Source organism: Molothrus aeneus, chromosome 1 (assembly GCF_037042795.1).
Source record: "Molothrus aeneus isolate 106 chromosome 1, BPBGC_Maene_1.0, whole genome shotgun sequence".
Lineage (NCBI taxonomy): Eukaryota > Metazoa > Chordata > Aves > Passeriformes > Icteridae > Molothrus > Molothrus aeneus.
This window is the reverse complement of record NC_089646.1, coordinates 106,066,291-106,088,120: the sequence shown is the minus strand read 5'-3', so window position 1 is coordinate 106,088,120 and position 21,830 is coordinate 106,066,291. Positions and strand designations below refer to the sequence as shown.

At 38.1% G+C, this 21,830-nt stretch overlaps 1 protein-coding gene across 3 annotated transcripts in view; it reads left to right on the top strand.

The window, feature by feature from the left end:
- TMEM241 (transmembrane protein 241) overlaps nucleotides 1-21,830 on the top strand; it is a 55,120-nt gene that overhangs the window by 2,779 nt on the left and 30,511 nt on the right. For 2 of the 3 annotated variants that reach the window (XM_066546433.1, XM_066546415.1), the window contains exons 2-10: nucleotides 817-863; nucleotides 2,588-2,665; nucleotides 7,027-7,108; nucleotides 10,301-10,378; nucleotides 11,729-11,754; nucleotides 13,428-13,479; nucleotides 14,135-14,183; nucleotides 16,189-16,234; nucleotides 17,184-17,219. In XM_066546433.1, the coding sequence (XP_066402530.1) occupies nucleotides 817-863; nucleotides 2,588-2,665; nucleotides 7,027-7,108; nucleotides 10,301-10,378; nucleotides 11,729-11,754; nucleotides 13,428-13,479; nucleotides 14,135-14,183; nucleotides 16,189-16,234; nucleotides 17,184-17,219 (494 nt within the window). The remainder of the gene's footprint in view (nucleotides 1-816; nucleotides 864-2,587; nucleotides 2,666-7,026; nucleotides 7,109-10,300; nucleotides 10,379-11,728; nucleotides 11,755-13,427; nucleotides 13,480-14,134; nucleotides 14,184-16,188; nucleotides 16,235-17,183; nucleotides 17,220-21,830) is intronic. The other variant, XM_066546424.1, reaches the window with a different exon arrangement.

The following is a 21,830-nucleotide window of genomic DNA, read 5'->3' as shown; positions in this document are numbered from 1 at the left end:
ATAATGAATTTTCTACATAATATATTCATAATGAATTTTCTACAGCATATCCACATTCACAGACACTCAGACCTAAAGGGACATGTACAAGGTATACCCAGGAAAAATTGCCCTCAAATTCAGTGAAGTACTCACTTTGTTTGTCCTTGCATCTTCTTTATGAGCAAAAGATTGAGTCTTGAGTAGTGGTTGGTATCAGCCCAGGATCCATCATCGTCCTTCAGAGATCTTCCAAGTGTAGCAAACTAGCTGGCTCTGAGAGGTGTCCCACTCAGAGGGAGGATGCTGATTGCATCCTGCTGTGGTCCAGGAGAGCTTAAAGGGTCACACTCAGGACTGCTGCTTGTAGGGTCACAAGAGAGTTGGGTTTAGACAAAGCGATTTTCCTTCCTGGCCTCAATGTGGGTTGGTAACATTCTTTGAAAGTTCAATAATAAAAATGTTGTTCTACTTGGGTTCTTATACAGGCAAGAAAAATTAATCTCCAAAGCTGTTTGTTGAAAAGCAGGAGCTCGCTGGACAGCATTAAGTTCCTGAGAGCTAAAGTGTTCCTGATGAGCTCAAGTGAAACTTAGCCCGGGTGCTGTTCATTGAGATTTAGGCCTATCCAGCACTTCAGAGATCATAGTGAAGCCCTGTGAGGGAAGGGGCAGGAAATACACCACAACAAGTGAAATTACTAAACATTTTTTTGTCTTTTCTACCAAAATAAAGCAAAATGAGAACTTTTTGTGTTTGTTTTGTAGCTTGTGATTGTTTGTTAATATTATGAACAGTCGGTGTTTGATGTCCATTAATTTGCTATTTATTTTCCAGTATGTCCTGTCTGTCCTGCAATTTACCTACCCTACCCTTTTTCAAGGGTAAGTATGGTTTTAAGAATTGTGGTTTTTTTAACATCTTGCTGTTCCATGCTGAAGCTAACTTTACTACTTCTTGTTCTTACTGGCTTTTGCTGCCTAGAGAACATCCTTCATGAAGCCTTAATAAAGCATTCATTAATGTGTCTTGGTTAATTTTTAAACATCATGGAGTTGATGTCATTGAGATACGTAGAGTCCATAATTTCTCATTTTCGTTAAAATCAGCATAGAAAAGTACCAATTTCAGTATAACCTCTTTTCTTTGGAAGAGAGGAAAATGTGGAAAATGTGCATTTATAGTGCATTCTTTTGCTGTGCTAGAGAAAACCAACCTTAAAACCCTCTTTAGGCATTCACAAATACCATGTTCTCTCTTTTCATGCTTAGCCTTGGTTGTAAGTCTCCTCATGAATTACTATCATATCTTAATTACTGTAATGAGAAATTTAATGTTTTGACAAATGTCCGTATATACCATCAATGCTGTTGATGAGACATTTAGTGAAAATCTGGCCTCTTGGAGCCAAGACTTCCCCCATTTTTGTGTTAAAATCTGCAGACACTGGGTATCTTTACTTCCTCTTCTGCTGCTTAGCATGGCTTACATTTTTGCCTGACTTGCAGTCCCAGGACTACAATCAACTCTAGGAATAATTGCCTTGGGAATCTCCACTTTGAATCTAGTCAGCTCATTTAGATATGCAGTAAATGCTTTCTTCAGTTTTGGCACACACACAGAGACTGTCTCTTGCACAAGGATTTTATCATATGGGGAGAGGGTTATGTAATTTGTGTAAAATAGACGTAAATCAGCAGAAAAGTGTAATTCAATGGCAAGCAACTGCCTTATCGCATATGCGTTATCACAGTAATTACCTTTTTCTATTATTTGGAAATGCATTTAATATCTTAATATTAACATCTTAATATTTTCCCCTAAGTTCTGGCTTTTAAAAGTGACCTTTCCTTGGATTTTTTTAGAGGCTCAGATGGCACTGAAATGCACTGAAAGTGTCACTTTCATTTAGACCTGTGACAGATGAGCAAAGAGGAAAAGGATGTAATTCTCAGTTCATGCTCTTACTGTTCATTGTCTTGGTTTTGTTCCCTGTATAAACTAAGACTATACTGCATAGTCCTTAGCATCTGAAACTGTCACAAACTTCTGTCTTTAAACCTGAGACAAGAGGAATTTTTTCACAATGAAGCAGATGGGATTTCACCACTAGCTGGGATAGAGCATAGTCAAACCTGCAGCAAATGTCAGGGAAACCTGGCTTTTAAGCTCTCATGTGCTCTTCATCTAAAAAAAGGTGAAGTGAGTTGTGATAGTAGCATTGAATATTTACCACTATGCACTAGTACTACATAGGGTGAATATTTGTTTATTTGTGTATGTGTGAGAAAGATTCTAAATAATTGCTTAAATGCATTGCAATGAATGGGAGTCATAAATAAGCCCACTTCTATATCTGTTATGGATGTTAATGTAATTTAACATTATAATACAGTGTCTCTGTCTGAACTGTGCTAGATATTCAAGAATTTTCACCCAAGGAACATGGAACACCTCTCTTAAAACTACTAGCTTAAGGAAGAAGAAAGCTGATAGCTTATTTTAAAGTGTAAAAGAAATCGATGTGCATTACTTGCTACTTATTCTAACTTATCTGCACACATTCCCTAGGCCTCACATATTATTTCCTAGTGTCATTCTATTTCAGGTGGCAAACATTGGTGGGTGGACTTCTGCTTCACATCTCCTGGAAGCTGGGCTGGGTGGAGATAAACTTGTGTTCAAGGTACTGAAGGTTTTTTGGTATCTGCCAAATACTTATTTTCTGTAGCTGGTTTACAACATAGTTAAGTTGTTCATGGATGTTATGAACTGGCTAAAATAGAGTTTGATGTATGTGGGGGTGTGGGTGTTCTGCTTCACAGATGTAGAAGAGAACTCACATTTTAGTTAAATGGGTGTTCAATGACACACTTAAACCAACTACTTTTATAAAGTGGATTTAATTTAACCTTGGTAAGACAACCAAAAATCCCATAGTGAAAACAATAAGGATGTCTTATCCAAACATCTGTCCCTAAGAAACAATTTCTTCCCTGGATTGTTTCTTAGTATTGTAAGAGAAACCTTGGTAATGTTAGTTAAGAGCATTGACACAATCTTCTGCAAAACCCTCAGGGCTGTGAAGTCTATAAATGTGATCTGCCTTTTTCTGAGAGCTGGGTCACATAAATGGGGACCATTTGCCTTTTCCTAACTGATGTTAACAATAAAACTCCAAATTAAATGGTGCTTTGTTGACAAAGATCATCTGCTTGAACTGAGTGTGACAGCGCAATTCAGAAGAGTCATCATGCTGTACTCTGCTCAGGTGGATCCATTCTGCAGTATGGAATGCAGCATCTTTTTCTTTGTGCAAAATGGTATCATTTAGAAGATGTATGTCCACAGCAATCATTGGATCTTCATCTCAGGAGATACTAAAAACCTTCCTGGGCAATGACCTGAGTAATGTGACTTGACTCTGAAGCTGGGAGAGTTTGGACAAAATGACTGCCAGACACCCCTTCTAATGTAACTTTTTCTCAGTGATTCTGTATTAATAAGTGACAACTGATGAATTTTCTGTTTGACATTCAGACAGTTGGCTTGAAAAACTGAATTTCCTCACTTGGAATGAAATCCTGTGAGTATGTCAGAAAAACCAGGCTATGTTCTCTTTTCCTGCTCATGCAAGTGATTACATCACTACGGAAATATAAGTGAGGTCGTAAATGAAAACAGAATTCAGTTTCCTATTTTATAGCTGCAATAAACTGAGGATATCATAAAAGCTGTCAGTGACTTTGGCAGAGACAGGATTAGAGTCCAAACCTTGCTTTACTGGCAGTTACTGATACATATATATATTATTATCAAATTTATATTTTTAATGCAGATTTTGTCATCACAAAACAGTCTAGAAGAATACAGCCATCAGTAATGTCCTTTTATAGTTCAGCTTTTCTACACTAATGATTACTTCTGCTTTAAATCATGAAATTGAAGAAGTTGAATCTTTTTTTTCCCAGCTTGGAAAAGATTTTTTTTTCTTTTCAAAACCTGGGAAGACATTAAAGAAAATAGAGGACAAGAACCATTCACTGATGTTGAAGAGGTTGTTTTTATATAAGAAAGGCTTGGATGAAAAATTAGTTCATCTTTTGACCCTGGAGACTTGAGGCCACTAGATGTCAGCACACTGTAGGGAAAGGGGTTGAAATCCCTCTTGAGAAACCTCTTCGTTGGCTTGATTAATACAGAATACCTGTTCTAGAATAAACTGAATGGAACAAGCAGAATTAATTTACATGTTTTGGCTATAATTCATCCAGCTATTTAAGCGTGAGTTTAAACCTGCCTTTCTTCACAAAGATTAGGCACATGCTTTATTGCTTTGCAGAGGTAGATTTGTAACATCTCCAGTATTAAAAAAAAAAAAATCAAAGCCAAAACAAAAAGCAGCCTGAAAACCCAAACATGGGAACCCTCTAAACCTCCAAAGCATTACCAAGAAAAAACCTCATCAATAAACAAACAAACAAACACGCATAACATGCAAAGGTGATTTTAATGCTACTACTGGGATATGGACATTTCCATCCCCCCTTACAAAATATCTGTCTCTGAATCTATCTATTGGTTAGAGGGGAGGGTTTTGCCTATGTGTAGGCTACTTAGGAGTATCATAGCCAGTCTTCAGTCTCAAATGCTTCAAATAATAAACTGCCATCCATTTGTTTGTTTATGTCCACAAAGTCTCGATTTTTCTGTCACGTGGACTGATCTCATATACTTTCTGAGCCAGTTCATGTTATCCCAAAGTGTCTCAGCAGAATTAAGTTATTACATAGAGATCATTGCCCTTTGTCTAAAGTCCAGAAAACTAACCTCACTATAAAGACCAAATAAAAATTTATTATTTAGAGTAATCTCACTCAGGTTTTATGGACAACCTGCTTTGCCTCTGCTTCCCCCCAGGACATACTATAAGGAACTTTCTCTCTTTGCTTCTTTACAGCAAATGTTGACTGTCTACAAAGCTTTTTTTTAATCCAAAACAAGGGCTCTGTGGAGCACAGGGGAACATGCAGCATCTGCATAATGCTTCCAGTCTGCTGCCCGGCTTCTGCCTAATCCTTGTAGGCACATAAGTCTGATGTGTTCTGATTGGCATTTCTTGTAGTGCTGCATTTCACCCATAGCTAAGCAGCAGCTCAGAGCCTTTCTTTATGTGTTGTTTGGGGGAATCTACCCATTGCCTATCATGGGATTTGGATTTAGCCCGATAACAACCACAAACTCATCAGTTCTCTTCCTACTTTGCATGTACATCAGTGTGTTGCCAACAGGAGAAGCTGCTAATTGGTTTACATACAAGACAGATTGTTGATGCTGACACGTTACATCAAACATCCGTGCATTCTTTTTCAGTCCTGAAATTCCCACTTGGCAGCATAAAATTCTACCCTTACATCATGGAAAAAGCATCTGAACTCCTTTTCCATCGCACTTCACAGAATTGCTTTGGAGATGAAGACATATTTGGGATTCCTACAATTTAGTGGTGGGGAACATGAAAGAGTGGTATTTTTATGTTCTAAATGAAAATTTGGTTTTTATCGTGTGTTCCTTTTATCTTCCCAGAGCCACTTTCTTTTCTTCCCTCCCCCTTTCTTCAATTTATTGCTGTTCCAATAGTGCAGGCTTATTTTTGTTGGTGTCTGATGTGAATTCATTGGTAATGAGGTATGACAGTATTAGATCTTGGACTTGATGAGACTCCAGTTGAAGTCAATAACCTCAAAAGGAACAGTGTTTTTATAAAAATTTATGGAAACTATTCAAGAAAACCCAGGGCAAATATTTATGCCAGTTAAAGGATCTAAACATTATTTTTGTGACCCTGGGTTTTTGTTGTCTTGGAAAATTATATGTATAATAACAGAGGAAGTATGGTATTTATGGTTTTTCCCTTGTCTGTGATTACATTAATCTTTGTGTATGTTTTATCTTTATTTGTACTGTTCTGATTTCATTGTTTAGTGGTCTGTTTTCTTGTGTTCCATGAAATGTGTTTGTGTACCAGTATCTACAATTATATTCAAGTTGTACATGTTAATTGGAAGTGTAATGCAAACGAAGGAGTTAGGTTTTGTTTTGAGAACAAGCAGTTTGGTTTTGTTTTGAGAATCAGCACTGCCCATTAACATTTTCTCCACTTTAATTCCAAGGTTGGGAAGAGTGAATGGGGCAGCCATGTCTTCAGTCCTGGGAAGCCCTTGATTCAGGCCTTTACCTCACAGCTACTGCTTTCTTCCCTTGCTAAAAATCTTACATTATTCTCTCTGAAATTTACCACCTACCTGATCCTTTTTTTCCCTTAAGTAACAAGATCAAAAATAGGAGAGGCGCAAGTTCTGAAGCCCCTTCTCAGAACTGAAATGTGACCCTACAGCAGTAACCATGGCTAAAAGAAAATTAATCAGATCAATCTGATGACTTCATTCCTCCATTAGTTGTCAAACTGCCTCTAGGAGTTTGGCTTAGTCAAAGGAATATGATTAGGAAATCTCAAGAGATAGGCTTCCACAGAGACAATCTGATCTTTAGGAAGAATCTCTTTGTAAATCTGGCTGAGAAATGAATGTGTGGGTGGCCCAGTGTATTTGTAGATAGTAAAAATGTGTGCTGTCTGTGCAAGTGAGCCATTTTATGCCTTCATTTGTCAGGTTTTGTTCTTTTCACAGAACATCAAGGAAATTAGTTTAAATGTCTTTCCTTTAATACCAATGGAAATAATTTCTAAGGGAGGAGAAATACCAAAAAACAACACTATTTTGGAGGAAGAGGAGCCAGGGAAAGAGTAAAACAAAGAAAATATATCGGCAGTTAGTTCCTCTCTTGGATTAGACAAAATGAATAATTTCTAATTTGGACTCCTTAGTAAATGGAAAGAATACTGAGCAGTCTGATACTGACTTTAACATGCAAATGTTTGAAATTAATGTACATATATATGTATTATTACATTCTTTGCAAGCAACTATTGCTTTCTATTTGTAAACAGAATGTGGTGAAATAATGGGATTTTAATTGCTTTCACAGGTCTGAAATCCTGTCATGGCTTCCTGCATCAGTACTTTTTGTGGGCATTATTTATGCTGGCTCCAGGGCACTGTCTAGATTGGTAAGAAACAGACCAGTAGAAGTCAGCTCTTTATTACCTCTACTTTATAAACAAAGATTATTTCCTTCATACATGGTGTTTAATGCTGTTCCTGGGTTGAGGGAGAAGGAGGGAGGAGGACTTTAAATAATAGATCCATTGTTAATGGAGCTAATGCAGTGGTCCAGTTCTACTAAGCATCAAAAAGCATCTCTGTGACAGTCTGAAGCACTCAGCATCTCTACAGAGTACTTAGTGTTTTACTGAACTGATCCTCAGTGGTCTGAATTGTACAGGTAGGGAGGAAGCTGAAGAAATCAGTAGCTGTAACTTTGCATAAGCAGGAATGGGGTTGTGAGATCTGTGGGAAATCTTCCAGGAAACTGATGAAGACTATTTCAATGAGAAGGTTTTGATTCTTTGCAGGATTTGAAAAAATAAATAGAAAGTTGGAAAGAGATTATGGGAAGGGTTAGATTACTCCATTTTAGGATTCATTTGCATCACAGTAATTCACCAAATGTTTACAGAATGTCAAATCTCCTTTCATGAAACTTGAATGCTTTATGCCTAAATTATATAGTCTTCTCTAAAAAAAGTAAAATAAATTGGTGGCATTTATTTTTTTAAAATAGCAATATTTTGCTGCTGTTGTGCAGTCTGCAAGTTCAGATCCTGCACTAGTTCCCTTCTGCATTCTGTCAATGCATCTTAATGTAACTCCAGAGCCAACTTGCCCCTCTCAACTCCTCAGCCCTAAGCAGGATCAAAAGGTTTACCAGATTCTGAGTGCAGTGATCCCTTGAAAATCCCAGTAGAGAGATAGAGCAGAAAAGAACAGGAGGTCTTTTTCCTTGTAAGCAAGGTTGGGGGTCTTATCTTGGACACAAATAATCTTGGGAAGGCATGTGCTCAGAAGCCCCATGCTCCCAGATCAGTTCTCTCTCAGTGTGATTGCATTTAGTTCCTCTTGCTTCCTTGTCGAAGGAAGTTCCACTTGCCTTCTTTAGTGTAAGGTAAACAAAGTCCCATAAGGAAAGCCCTGTCTGGAAGCACCAATAGAGCCTTGGCAGCAGCCTCTTTTCTCCTTGCTCACCTGGGTGGTGAAGTTAAGAATCACATCCTCTCTGTTATTTCTTCTTAACTTCCTGGTCATCCTGCAAGTTACTGTATTTACCTCCTGCTCCTGCTCTGGTCATTCATGAGTGAACTGCACTGGAGTGGCAGAAGGGCTGTGAAGGGTTTTGATTTGTATCCCAAATCTTTCTTAAGGAGCATCTCACATTTCTTAATGGCTTTTGTTGTACATGAATGGGGATTTAGAGATCTAATTCTGTGGCCATTTTACAAGGCAAGACAAAATGAAAAGCAGTCTTAGGCCATAATTATTATTGCAGTGGGGCTAAATTCAATCCTATGTAGAAGCTTTACTTACAATAACTTTGTCTACAACAATTTTATGACACAATGAAAATGAAAGCGGACTCTCCCAAACTCATAGCTGAATTGGCTCCTCTCAACAGCATATTTTAATTAAGTAGGTTTATTTCTAAAACAGAAATTATGTGTACTTTTATTATCAAATCCAAGGGGAACCACTTTCAAACACTCCTGTATACTGGCAAAGCTACAACTTTAATCTTTATTTGTGCCTCTTCCTAGAGGTGCTGGCAATCTCCCCAGATCAAGGATTCAGGGCTAGAACTGGAGGAGGACTGCTTAGCTCTGGACTGTGATGATTTAAAAAAGTATGCAGAGCCATGAGAGCAGATTTATTCAGAGTGTATTCACCCTGCCTGCCCAACCAGTAAACCTTTCTTTTCATAAGCATTAAACCCACTCACAAGTTTAAGAAATACTTGCATCAAAGGCAATAGACATATGGAGAAGGTTAAGTGGGCTAGGCAAACTGGAGCCATTGTTGGCTCCAAAACATTTGGAAGAGCCAAAAGCAGAAGGGAGGAAAGAAAAACCCAACAAATTTGCTTTCACAAAGGGAAGAATGTAAATTCTGCTGTCAACTTTCCTTGTTTATGGGTATTTCTTGTATTTCCTATTACTGTGTCAAGCTCAGAGTACTTTTATGTTTAATACTTCTGGGTTTATGTTCTCAGTTATCCAGCAACAGGGTTGAGAATTGGTTTTCAGTACCGGTGAAGCTGGTTCCAACAACTTCATGCCAGTTGTGTTTGTGTGATTTCCATTCTTATTTTGGTGCAACTGTTGTGACTATGGACCCACCCCAGTCGTCATTATGACTTAAATTGTTTAATCAGCAATGCTTATCTGGCTTCTTTTCTCTAACATGTAAAGAAAAGAAAATTACAGAAAATATGCAAAGTCATATTTGAGAGATATTTGCTGCTTACATCACCTGGTACTTAAAAGTTTGGACATTACTGAGAAATTAATCCATTCTCTGCTACTGCGATTTAAATACCATACACGAGTGGGGAAATACTGCTTCCTAAATTGGCTTAGTCTTTAGATTATCTTAATCAGAGTAGAGAATTGCTTCTGTTTCAGCTGTCTGAGAGACCATGGATCTGATTTGGAGGAAGTATTATGAACCACTAATTCTGGCTGGGTTTGCCTGGGGCAATGGGTGTTTGATTCATTATTGTTATCGTTGGGGTTTGTTTCTTAATGATTTCATGTTGGGATGGTGTCCAGATACCTCAGTGGGTATAATTTCAACATCATTGTGTATGAACTATTGCATTTCTATCCTAATTTTGGGCAGCTCTTCCTAGCAGTAACTGAAAGCAATCACCTAAAATTGTCTTGCCCACAAATCTGTTGCTAGGAGTCACACTGTATTCTTAGTACCAGCAGACAGAGATGGGACAACAAATGAGAACTGTTTGCTGTGGAGGCTGAAGATCCTGGATCAGAGAGGGAGGACTAGAGTCTGAAACCTGGAGCAAATCTCACTGGGGTAGCTGGGTACAAACAAACTGACTGAGCACTCAGCAGTGGGAGACACAGCAAGCAGATCTGCAGGGGGTCTGCATTTAAAGATGCCTGTGCCCACGTGCTAGTGATTGGAATGGGCTAAGTCTCTTTCAGGTGATGTGGCATGGGTTTACAGCTTCAAAAACAAAACCCCAAACCACAGACATGTGGGACAGCTGTTTCTAGGAGAAGTGCCCCTTTCTATGTGTGTGACTGCTCTGGGTTGATTCGAGCATTTTTGTTCTCTCCCCATGGCAGCCAATCCCGGTGTTCCTCACTGTGCACAACGCAGCAGAAGTCATAACCTGTGGGTTCCAGAAGTTTGTGCAGAAAGAGGTAATTGATCTATTAGTCTGTGATAGAACTGCCCCAGAACAAGATACCTAATTTCTCTTAATACAGGCATCAGTGCCATATACTTTTCTGGACTCACTGTAATAGCATTTCATTACTGAGACCCTGAGAGAGCTTTTTGTGTTGACAAGTATCTATGCTGATGTTTCCTTTCCCCTTATTTGATGAAATACTGCAAATACATATCACCAGTCTGATCTGCATTTTTAAGACTGGCTGTCCCTGCTTATCTTTTGCTTTTGAAAATTAATATTCCCTCTCTCTCATGCCCCACATAAAAATCTCATTGTTTGAGCTGAGAAGAATGAGGACTATGGCCTTAGATCTAATCAGTATAATAGATCTTGTGTATTGTATAATTACAGATAGGTCACATCTCCACATAAAATGCAGGAGGAATGGGCATTTTTGAATTTGTTTTGAATGCTTGAGATTTTACCCCTATGAAAGTCAGGAGAATAACTCTTGTACCCTTTTGTAAGAACTGAGTTGCTTTTTTTTCTTACAAACTCCATTCGGGAGCCTTCTTTTTAGGCTTTTTTTGAAATGTTTTTCTAACTGACTACAGAGTTGTTGTGTGAGCTAACACTGGGAAATCATTCATCACAAAGTTGTTTCTACAGTGGCCTCTGGCTTGCTGTGAAAGGCATCTTCCATTCATTATAACTGTTTTCTGTATAGAAGACAGATAAATGGGTGTTTACTTCATCTAACAAACCAAAGAGATCACTAAGGTTATGCCTAAGGGACATAGCAGTGTGTACCATGGCATGTCCCTGTGTCATTGTCCTCTGATTAGTGTCCCTGTCAAAGTGTTTCATATTTTCCTTCTATGTCACAAGCTTATGACTCCTCTCTTTAAAAACAAAAGCACAGACAGGAATAATGCAAACACAGGCCTAACAGAAAGCTCCTCAGGAATAATTTCATACCAAAATTATTCATGAGTTTAAATCAAGATTGGTTTGTATGAGATAGTACCTAATTAGGAAAACTCAATATTTGAGTGCATATATTACAGTTTTGGTACAATTCAAGTCAAGTTTGAGGAGCGGATATAAAGTTCATATCTGGTTTTAAGTTTACTTGCTGGTAAGTAATCTGAAAATATAAATCAAGATGAAGTAGGCTAATCCATAATCTTGATTCTTCTTTATCAAATTAAATTTGCTAAGCAGTACTCAAATTTTGAATGCTGCTCATTGCAGTTTTAATGTGTATGGTGCAGTAAGATCAGCTGTCATCACTTTCCAGTTTTTGGAAGGAGAAAACACTGTTTTACCATTTTTATCATTAAATTTTAATGTTTTAATCATACTTTCTTTTTTACAGCAGACCTCTCATCTGAAAGTCTGTAGGTAAGCTTTTAAAACTACTCAGATTCAGATTCAGACTTGTTTTGGCTCCAGCTTCTGTATTTGCTTCAGATAATGGCAAACCAAAACAATAAAGAATGTAAGGCACATTCCTGTGGGCAGTGAGCCTAAGTTGCAACATAAGAGTAATTAAATATTTTAATTATTTTTAGCAATTGCTTGAATAGTTTGATATGTTTTTTCTCCTTACAAAAATGAAATGAATGATAAACAACCCATAACAATGTTTGTGAAAAGGCTTGGAAGGTTTGAACTTTCAGTGGGTAATTGTAAACAGTAAGAGAAAGATAATTAGTGTGTTAGAAAGTAGCTAAAAATTCTCTGCCTTAGAAATGAAAGGTAAATGAGATCCATTTCTCCTAGAATCATTCATAATGAGGTGGGGGTCAGTCTCTTCTGCCATGTCTCAAATGAAGGGACAAGAAGAAGTGGCCTTTAATTGCACCAGGGGAGGTTCAGATTAGATATTAGAAAAAAAAAATCGCTACAAGAGTGGTTTGGTATTGGAATAAATTGCCCAGGGAGATGATGGAGTCACCATCTATGGAAGTGTTCAAGATGTGGCACTTGGGGATATGGTTTAGGGTGATTATGGTGGCACTGGGTTGACAGTGGGACAGATGATCTTGAAGGTCTCTTCTAACCTTGATGATTCTGTGATTCTGTGATATTAAACTGCACAACTATCAACCTTTGGTGGCCCTGGATGATTAGGCTTCAAAAATGAGATGGAAAGGGACAAACAGAAATCAGCCAGTCATGTGTTAAAATTTCTGTTCTATGCCCCTACATCCCCTTGAAGAATTGGATATTTGCTGTCTTCCACATCCTGTAATCTTTTAGCTGTACTTTAGAATGGATAATGTTGGGTTATTATTTAGTGTACTTAGAGGCATTATCTTCCTGATTTCTTCCCATTGTTTCCATTATCTGACTATGTGGCCTTGTCTTCACCACTGGATTATTGTCAAGGATACCATTTAAAAAATAATCTTTATTCTGTCTTTTCCCATGCCCTTAGAGAGTAGGAAAATAAGCTGCAAAACCAAGTGTATGTTAATATTAATAGTGACAGTCCACAGAAATTCCACAGTGTATTCCCTGTAGCTTAAAGAAATACTTACTCAGCCATAGGTTAAGAATTTATTTAGCTTAAGTTGGTGGACTAGGAGAGGACTTGTGCTGTCCTTAAAACATTCCCAATGTATACCAGTCAATTCCACTTTGCTCTGTGCTCTGGAGTAACAATGTCATTTTGCTGTAACAGGCAATTAGTCTCAATGAAAGAACTTTTTGGTAGCCATTCAGCCAGAAATTGGCTGGTTTTGACTTTTTGAAAAAGCCTAGGGAAGTCAGATGGCTAGTGAAGAAAAATATTCTCTACCAAAGAAAACTTGCTTATTATCATTTCTGAGGTGTTTTGTGCTGCTTCTCTTCCCATAAAACTTTGTGTACAAGTTATGAAGAATTGCATTATGTAAAAATTTTGGTGGCAGAAATTATTTTTTAAACATGGAATAAGAAAATTAAACAAGTGAAGTGTCAGTGTAAAATGGAGTGGAATTGCCTCTACTTTGCTGGGAGTAGAAATGCAAGTTGAAAGCTTTTGGTCTTGCTTTTTTTATTTTTTTTTTCCTTCTTTCTCTTCTCCACAGTGTGCTGTTCCTCCTGGCAGCAGCAGTGTGCCTTCCTTTGTGTGACACACAGGTGAGATCTGCTTTGTAAAGCAGCTTGAGCTAGGCCTTGATGCTTGACATGTCGTTAGCATATGAGGGATGCAGCTTTTACTGGTAAGCTAGAGTAGGATTCCTGCAAGGGAATTGTAAATGTTTCCTGTTGCTGTGTTGGAGTCTTGCTGGGTTTACTGTGTTTGTATCATGGTAAAACCTCTGAGCAGTGTGGACATACAGCTCAGGTGGTGGCTGGGGAAACCACAGTTTTACTTCTTAATAGTGCTTACAGCAAATCACTTAGGTTTGAGCTAGTTGTCTTTAGAGAGTGCTCCATTCAGGAAAGATCTAATCATTGGATATTCTCTTTTGGAGACTTAGGAAAGCTGCTTCCTTGCTTAAGATACCTCAGTTAATATCTGAAGTCAGATGAGTCTGGAAACTGGTGTACACAACTGAAATAGAATTATCCCTGCTGAGATGAGCTGAGAGCCTGCATAATTGGCATATGCTAGGTTTCTGAGTGTGACAGGAAGAATTTCAGTCTATCTAGTCTTCTTTAGTCATCTTCCCTTTCTTTGTAGCACAGCTCCCACTTGCTGTACTTGCTTTGCAAAGCTAACTGCAGGGAAATTGCAATATGTATGTTTACATGTTCGTGCTTTTATTTATGTAGATGTTCTTTATTGCAGTTTGATCCAAACGGATATTTATGGGCTCTAATTCACTTGATCTGTCTTGGTAAGTAATTTTCTTCTAGAAAAAGAATTAGGAAGAATAAATGTGTTGGAGAAACCAGCTTTATTATGTACTTACTGATATTTCAGACTCTATATGTAAGAAACACTTGGAAAGAATGGAGATCAGTAAATATAAGAAAGTGCATTCTTTTTATAGCTTTTATGTTGAAAACAACAACAGAACACACTGCATATTGCAGTCTGTTAACAGTGGATGAGAAAATGCACATACAATTTTAATCAGCAGTAAGCTTTTCAGGTTGTTTTTTGATGGTTGCCTACTGAGAGAGACTTCTTTTTGAGGGGAGAAGAAACATGAAAAAAACAAGCAATAATTTGTACTTGGAGCTTTGTTGCACACACAGATTTTATTTTAAAACTGTCAAAAATATACTAAAATATCATGGACTGTGGTCCCAGAGGAAGGATGTTGAAATATTGGAATTTTTTAGGCAATCATATGCATTTTTTAAAAAAATTAACAATAAGTTGCATAACTTATCAGGTTTTCTTTTGTCTTTTTTTTCAGACCAATGTTTATTTGAATAAATCGTAGCTGTTCCCTGAAAAGCTAAAAACAGTCAGACTAGAAAATCTGAAGAAAACAAGAGCAGTAATATTTAATATGAGATTTTTGGTTTTTGGAGTATTTTGGTGGATAATAAGGGACTTGTATTTGATTCTTATCTGTCCTATATACTGAGTGAGTGACTCATTCATATGTTAAGTCTTGTCGGCAGATTAGGGATGATTCCTTCTTTATTTCTTCTATTCATACTGTAAAATTTTCAGGGCACAGGTAATATGTTTATATGTATACCTGTCTAGGAAGGTCTAGAGATCCCCATCAGAAATGTTGTTAAAATACAAATAAGAAATAGTTTTGGTGGTTTTTTGAGAAATATCATGTGGTAAATATTTGCTCATTTATATAAAAGTAAAAGCTATGGATTTTCCACTTCAAATACTTTTTTGCTGTGATGAGTGATGTTCTTGCTTTCTCAAAGCCAAGGAGTCTCATTTGCAAAGCAATGCTTGGTCATGGAGGTGGAAAATTGCTTAGAGAATCTTCAGAATGCTTCATTTGTGTGTTTGAAATGTGTAGGAAGTGCCAACAGAATGTTTATGCTCAAAATATAGCTGCCTTCCATTTCTCTTGGTTTTGAGAGTTGTTGCTATTGCTGTTGGGAGTTATTTGTGTAATTAGATTTCCTATCTGCTGGAATGAAGGTGCTACGAGAGAGGGCAAAGAGATGAACTAACTTACTGCATAGTAAATCAAGAGAGAGCATTACAGAAAGGATGAGTGTTCTACCCTTCAACTTGTGTAATGGAGGCAGAATTGAGGATATCTATTTCATAGTCTTCTACTGGATTGACTTTTCATATTCTGGTTTTCTCTGTGAATCAAAAAAATTACCCCAAAGCCTGGAAGAAAGGATATGAAAAAACAGAGCCTGAAGCTGTGTCACTTCTTCCATAAGTGCTCAAATCTTTACCCAGGACAGAAATGGAAGCTAACAAGAGGTAGATGGGTGGGTCAAGAATGTGAAGAACCTGGAGACAGTAGAGCTGAGAGAACTTTAAATAGGAAAGATGGCTCAGACTCGACAGCTCTATGTAGATGATCATATATATCTTAGAACTTACCTCCAAAATGGTGTGGGCTGAAGAACCCATTCTGTGACACTTTTCTGTATGTATTTACACACAAAGCCATGCACAAACACACAATCTCTCCTTTGTTGTTGCTGTGAGCTAGAAGATGTCCTCAGAAGGACTAGCAGAACCATGAAGCATGACTGTGCTCAGAGCTGATAACACTTTGAAAACCATTAGTTTGAAGCAATAGGTTCATTTTACTCATGGTTTAGGAATCCTTTGTGCTGCGTTGCTAACCTGTAATTCAGAGGGGTTCCATGTCTGCCAGTACCATGGCCCAACAAGCTGTTGTTTGTCAGAATGATTGCAGGATATGGCAATTACACATGTCATTTCAATTACAGGGGCTTACAAAGTATTTCACAAGTTGTGGAAACCTGGATCTTTAAGGTAATGTGTTTTCCTAGTGTTTCATAAAGAGAGATGACTGTGATGTAGGGAGCTCTGCATGATCAGCACGAGCTGGGCCGCTCCTGGTTAATGATTAATGATTTCTCTTGCAAGATGAGCCTTATTTATTGTTGGTAGCAACAGCATGTGGTTATTGATAGTTATACTGCTAACTGGAACACTGAATTAGTTTTAAACACTGTATTATCCAAGGGTGATGACTCAGCCCTGGAAAAAGAACCCCTAATTACTGGCACAGGTGTTAAGAGGAAATATTAGTCTGTGTTCATGTGGAAAGCTACATGGTTTGAATCTGTCAGTATCTGCCTTTGTGACACAGTCTCAAAAGTGTTCAGCAGCTGGTGGCTTACCACAGGATGGGAATGGCTGAGTACCTTAAACACCTTGGAACCTTGTACTAATCCCATGTGCATGTTAGAACTGCAGCCACACAATAGTAGTCTTGGAATCAGGTGGCATTGCATGTTCACAGTGTCTGTAATCTGCAGTTTTCTTTATGGATGGAGATGTTGACACTGCATGTGATGTATATATACATGCATGGATAAGTTTATTTATTTCAAAACCATTTTCCATCTCTGGTTAAAGGATCTAAATTTTGATCAGTCTCACTTTATCTTCACTTTAAATGAAACTCCTACTGACAGTAGCAACAGAATAATGTGTGGATCCTGTGTAAATGAATATGTTGGTTAATTGATACATAATTTATTTGTGTTCATAAAATTATTACTATATTATCTTTATAATGTATATAATTATGATATAATGTTTTACCTAATATTAACCTTATTATGTATTATATAAATTAATATAATGTAACATTACAGCATAACTGAATATTACTGTTTAATGTACTAACCTTTTATACCAAATGAAGTGCATTGCTAAAAAAAAACCACCTTTTTTTCTTTGCCTCCTCTCCCAGTGACCTGGACCAACAGTACATCAACTATGTATTCAGGTAAAATGAATAAGTCTTTGATACACCAGAGCTGGTTTTATGTGGTATATGTTTTCATTTTCAACCTTGGCTTGTTGAAGAAACTCATGGCTACCACTACTTAAATGCATTTATTTAGCAGGACATTCACTGAAAGAACAGTGCTAAGCTGAATGGCTTAGCAGCTGAATTTTTTGGCTCCAGTTGTAGATGGACATGCCAATATACACCTGAGGAGGTAACGAAGTGTTAATTATGAATTTTTAAATCACCACGTGCACAAGTGATCTATCACTTCCAGAAATAATATTTACAGAGTAACTCCCTGGTAATACCCCACTTCAGAAAATAAAACTTGTATAAAATTGCCAGAAGAGGAGGTAGTGATTACAAAAGTACTGTGTGCAAAGAACACGAGCAGTAACTGATTGTTCAGAGTGCCATTAGTGGGATTGAGTAATTCTGACTTTCAGTTGTTTTTCTGGTTTGGAGATAGAAGAGTGGCTTGTTATTTTGTAGCTGGTGAAATAGTCTGAGTCGCTGACCAGATTCCCCTGCTTTTTTAAATCCAGTCTGAGTCACTGACCAGATCCCCCTGCTTTTTTAAATCCAGTCCTTTCTTCAAAGAGCCACAAACCAGGACATTCAGTGTACATGGCTTCTGTTAGGTTTTTGTGAGGCTTTATTTCAAGCAAGGCGTCTAGAGACTTGATTCAATTTTCTTCCATCCAAAATCACATCTAATATGTGCCTCTTTTCTTGGGTTCACACCTAAGGTCACCTTTGGGAACACAAAGTATAAATAATAAATTCAAAGAAACTCCTTCTGTGGTCAGAAGGAGTGAAAGAGGGAGCAGAAGTTGGGAATAAGCATAACAAAAGTGAAGTTGTGCCAGTCTATTTGATTAGACGGATATGTGCTCTTGTCTGGCCACATGAGAGATCCTTGATAAAAGTACATCAGGGACACCAATGTATGACAGTTGCTTTCCTTCAATTCCCATTTGTCTTGTGAGCATAGTCAATATGATAACACTGTGTCTCTTTCTGTCTTAGTTCAATTAAATCTCCTATATCTGTAAAGAAGTCATGCAGGCCTCTGCTTTTGCCTTTATGATTCACCAGGGCCTCATTAATGGACAATATCTGGATATCAGTTTGCTTGAAGTAGGCTCTTGTTTAAGTCAGTTGTTGTTTTCCATCTACTATGAAATGCAAAGAAAATCAATTTTGCACAAAGAGGGTAGGTGTGTTTATTGAAACTTTGGAAGAATTAGTCATGGAATTTGCAAATATGCGGCCACATGCAGAAATAACCTATGAAGTCTGGAATGAGATGTAGCTACCTCTCTGTGTTGAAGGGAAATCATGAACCAAGCAGTAAAATCAATTGATTTTCATTTGGCAGCTGCCTGACTGTCTCTCAGTTGTCATTTTAGTTGAAAATTGTATCTAGGCCTGAACTTTAAATTTAGATTTTGGCCAAAAGTCTCACTTTTTCAGCTTTGATTGAAAAGTAAGGGCTGGGCTGTTTCTCTGTTAGTTCATGATTTTGGCCCTTTGAAGTCTGTGAACTTGTGTCCAGCAGAGAGCAGGAGTCCCACATTGCATGAAAAGTATGATAATTTATTTGGAAGCTTTTGAAAGGGAGAAACTTCTCATTAAGGAACTGTGAGGTGCAGCAGTATATGTCTCTAAAACTGATTTTTTTACAGAAAAGAAACTAACAAACAATCCAACAATGGATTTATGCAAATTGGAAGATGGCTATTTTCAGCATCTGTTTAAGAGCAAAGATTTGTTATCAAAGATCCAAAGTTTTTCCCCAAGAAGAGGCTTAGAGGTCAGCGTAGCTAACAAGATGATGGTGCAAAGCAAGTTGCTGGAAAGCAGGTGGCTTAAGGGAGGTGGCAAACTGGATGCTTATTTGTTTGGTCTGTGTATATCTGTATGTCTGTGTGTCTGTATGGGTACACATTTCTGTATGTTAGAGAAGTTCACAATCCATAGCATTTGGATCTCATCTTGCCTAGGGAAAACAAGCAGTACCATGGACAATGGGATAAGTGACATCTGAATTTTTTTGGAGTTTTGTTTTGTCAAAATAGCTAATGATGTTTGAAAGGGTGTAAAGTTTGGCAGAAATTCTCTCCTGGTCTGCAACCACCATGACATGTCTCCTCCAGTGTCTAATGGGGCTGGAATCCTGCTGCAGGAGGCACGGGCAGGGTTTGCCTCTGTGTGAGACCCCTGCACATGTAGTTATCTCAGAGACCACTGCCACTTCCCAAATCTGGATGAAGCTGTTCAGCATGTTTGAGAGTTGTGTGGAGATGTGTACACCCAGCTTTACTGCACAAACTTGATTTCTGTAGAAAACAATCCAAAATACTTTTAAATATCACTGACTAAAGGAATGTTCTCTGCATGAGCACTAACTCCTCACAGGCAGCTCTGGGTCAGAGTTACTGTAGACATGGATTATCTCTGTCAGAGGGTGCCCAGCAGTAACTTTTGTGATTTAGAAGGTGTTAAGGCATATGCTGCTTCTTCTTCTCAGGCCTTCTCAAGGACTGTTCTGGCCATGACCGGATCACAGTTCCACCTCCAGGACAGTTTAATGTGTATTGGAGGTCTTGTCTATACAAGCATGATTGTATGATTCTATGATTTATTAAAGAACTTGCTAGTGTGGTATCAGTGCAACTTTCTCCTCCTAAAACTATTATCAATTGGTTTTTAAAGCTCTTTATTTCTAACCTTGATCAGACATGCAGCTGTGTGGGCACAGCCAGATAGTGTTTAGAATCATCCAATCTTTTAGGTTGGAGAAGACCCTTAAGGTCATTGAGTGCATTAACCAAGCACTACCAAGACCACCACTGAAGCTTGTCCCTAAACCCTACATGTCTCTAAAATACCTCTAAGGATGGTGACTCAGACACTGCCCTGGGCAACCTATTCCAATCCTTGATTCCAAAGCCTTTTAGTGAAAAAATTTTTCCTAATACATAGGAAAAATACATAGGATTATGTTCCAAGTGTTCATTATGTTAAAAATGTTCATGTTATTATGTTCAAAGTATTTCTCAGTTCAGTATGAAAGCACAGTTGTACTCTACTGAGTGTAGAGACTGCCTGCATGAAACAGATTAAAAGATCTGCCACAAATTACTGGATAGAATACTGTTAGAATATACAATATGTTAGAGCAAAAATAAATAAATAAATAAATAAATAAATAAATAAATAAATAAATAAATATATTTATATATATATAAAAGAGAAGGCTGTGTTGGATGCTTCCAGAAGTGCAGCTGAAATGAGCAGTCTCCTAACATATGCTGTCCTTACACACCATGCACTAGTTCTTATTCTGAAATCTGGAACAGTTTGAAAGAAAAGAACACCCTAAGTAAATGTATATGAATGGGAACTTTCCAGAATCAAACAGATCTGAAGAAATATTTGCTGATGTTGAAATCTGGCGTTCTTCTCACTTCATCACTTCCAACATGATTATTCAATGGTTTTGAAGAGGGAGCCAGGCCAGGAACAAGTGTAGGAGGGAAAGCAGAGCTGTGCTATGCAGAGAAGGGAGGGGTAATGTTGCTTCTTAGTGCCCAGCCCCATCCAGTTCATCTCTCTCCCTTGTGTTTAAGCATCTGGGGCAGGGAGGAAGAGAAGAGGGTCAATGTACTTCCAAGATCCTGTCTCTAATCCTCCAATCCTCTTGATCCCACCCCCTTTCTTCAACTGCAGTATTGTATTTCTCTGTACTCTGACTTCTGCTTTAGTGTTCTACTTCACCGTGGGTTTTTTTCTCATAATCTTATATTTTCTTTTATTCCTTTCTGTTCCCCCACTTTTTATCAAAGGGGAAGCCAGATTTCTCCCCCTTAGCTAGTGAGGGGTAGCATGAGAGGAGGAGCAGTAATGCCTGCCTGGCATGTTGAGGGAGACATAAATGTCTTAGAAGCAAGTTGTAGCTCCTCTTGGGGCTTTCTCCTATGCTGAGGCAGGTAGAGGTACTTTACTTCTTGTGAAGAACCTGCAAGAAAGTTTCAATGCATCCCAATACCATCTCTGTCTGAAATTTGTTCATAAAGGCATGCCTAGATGGCCTGGCAGCCATTGGTGAGGAGAAAACAGATACAGGAAAATTTCAAATGGTGAATAAATGGCAAAGTTATGAGGTAAAGGCTCTACTCTATGCAGCAAAACTACATCTGGCTTCTGGAAGAGCTGCTAATCTGTCACTTTTGTGAATTAAAAATGCTGCAGTAGATTTTCTGCAATACGGGAGAGCAGCTTTGCAGGCATAAATTGCTTTTCTTGCTGACAAAAACCTCTTTTTTTCAGAAAGGAACCACGAGTGACCCAGCCCTCAGTATTTAGTACAGGGGGGGAAAAAGAGAGGAGCAGAAAAATCCAGCACATGGAATTTGTTTTTGCTGCAGCCTCATATCCATCCAGGCTGTCCTGCTAGAAACCTCTGAATCCCTAATCTGGTTTTACAGCATCATCGTGTCTTTTTTACAGATGCTTCATTCAGAGCATGGCTACAGAGCAACTGTAATGCCATCTAATCCATTTGCCTTAACCTGCCCTGCACTTCACAATGAAGGTTTT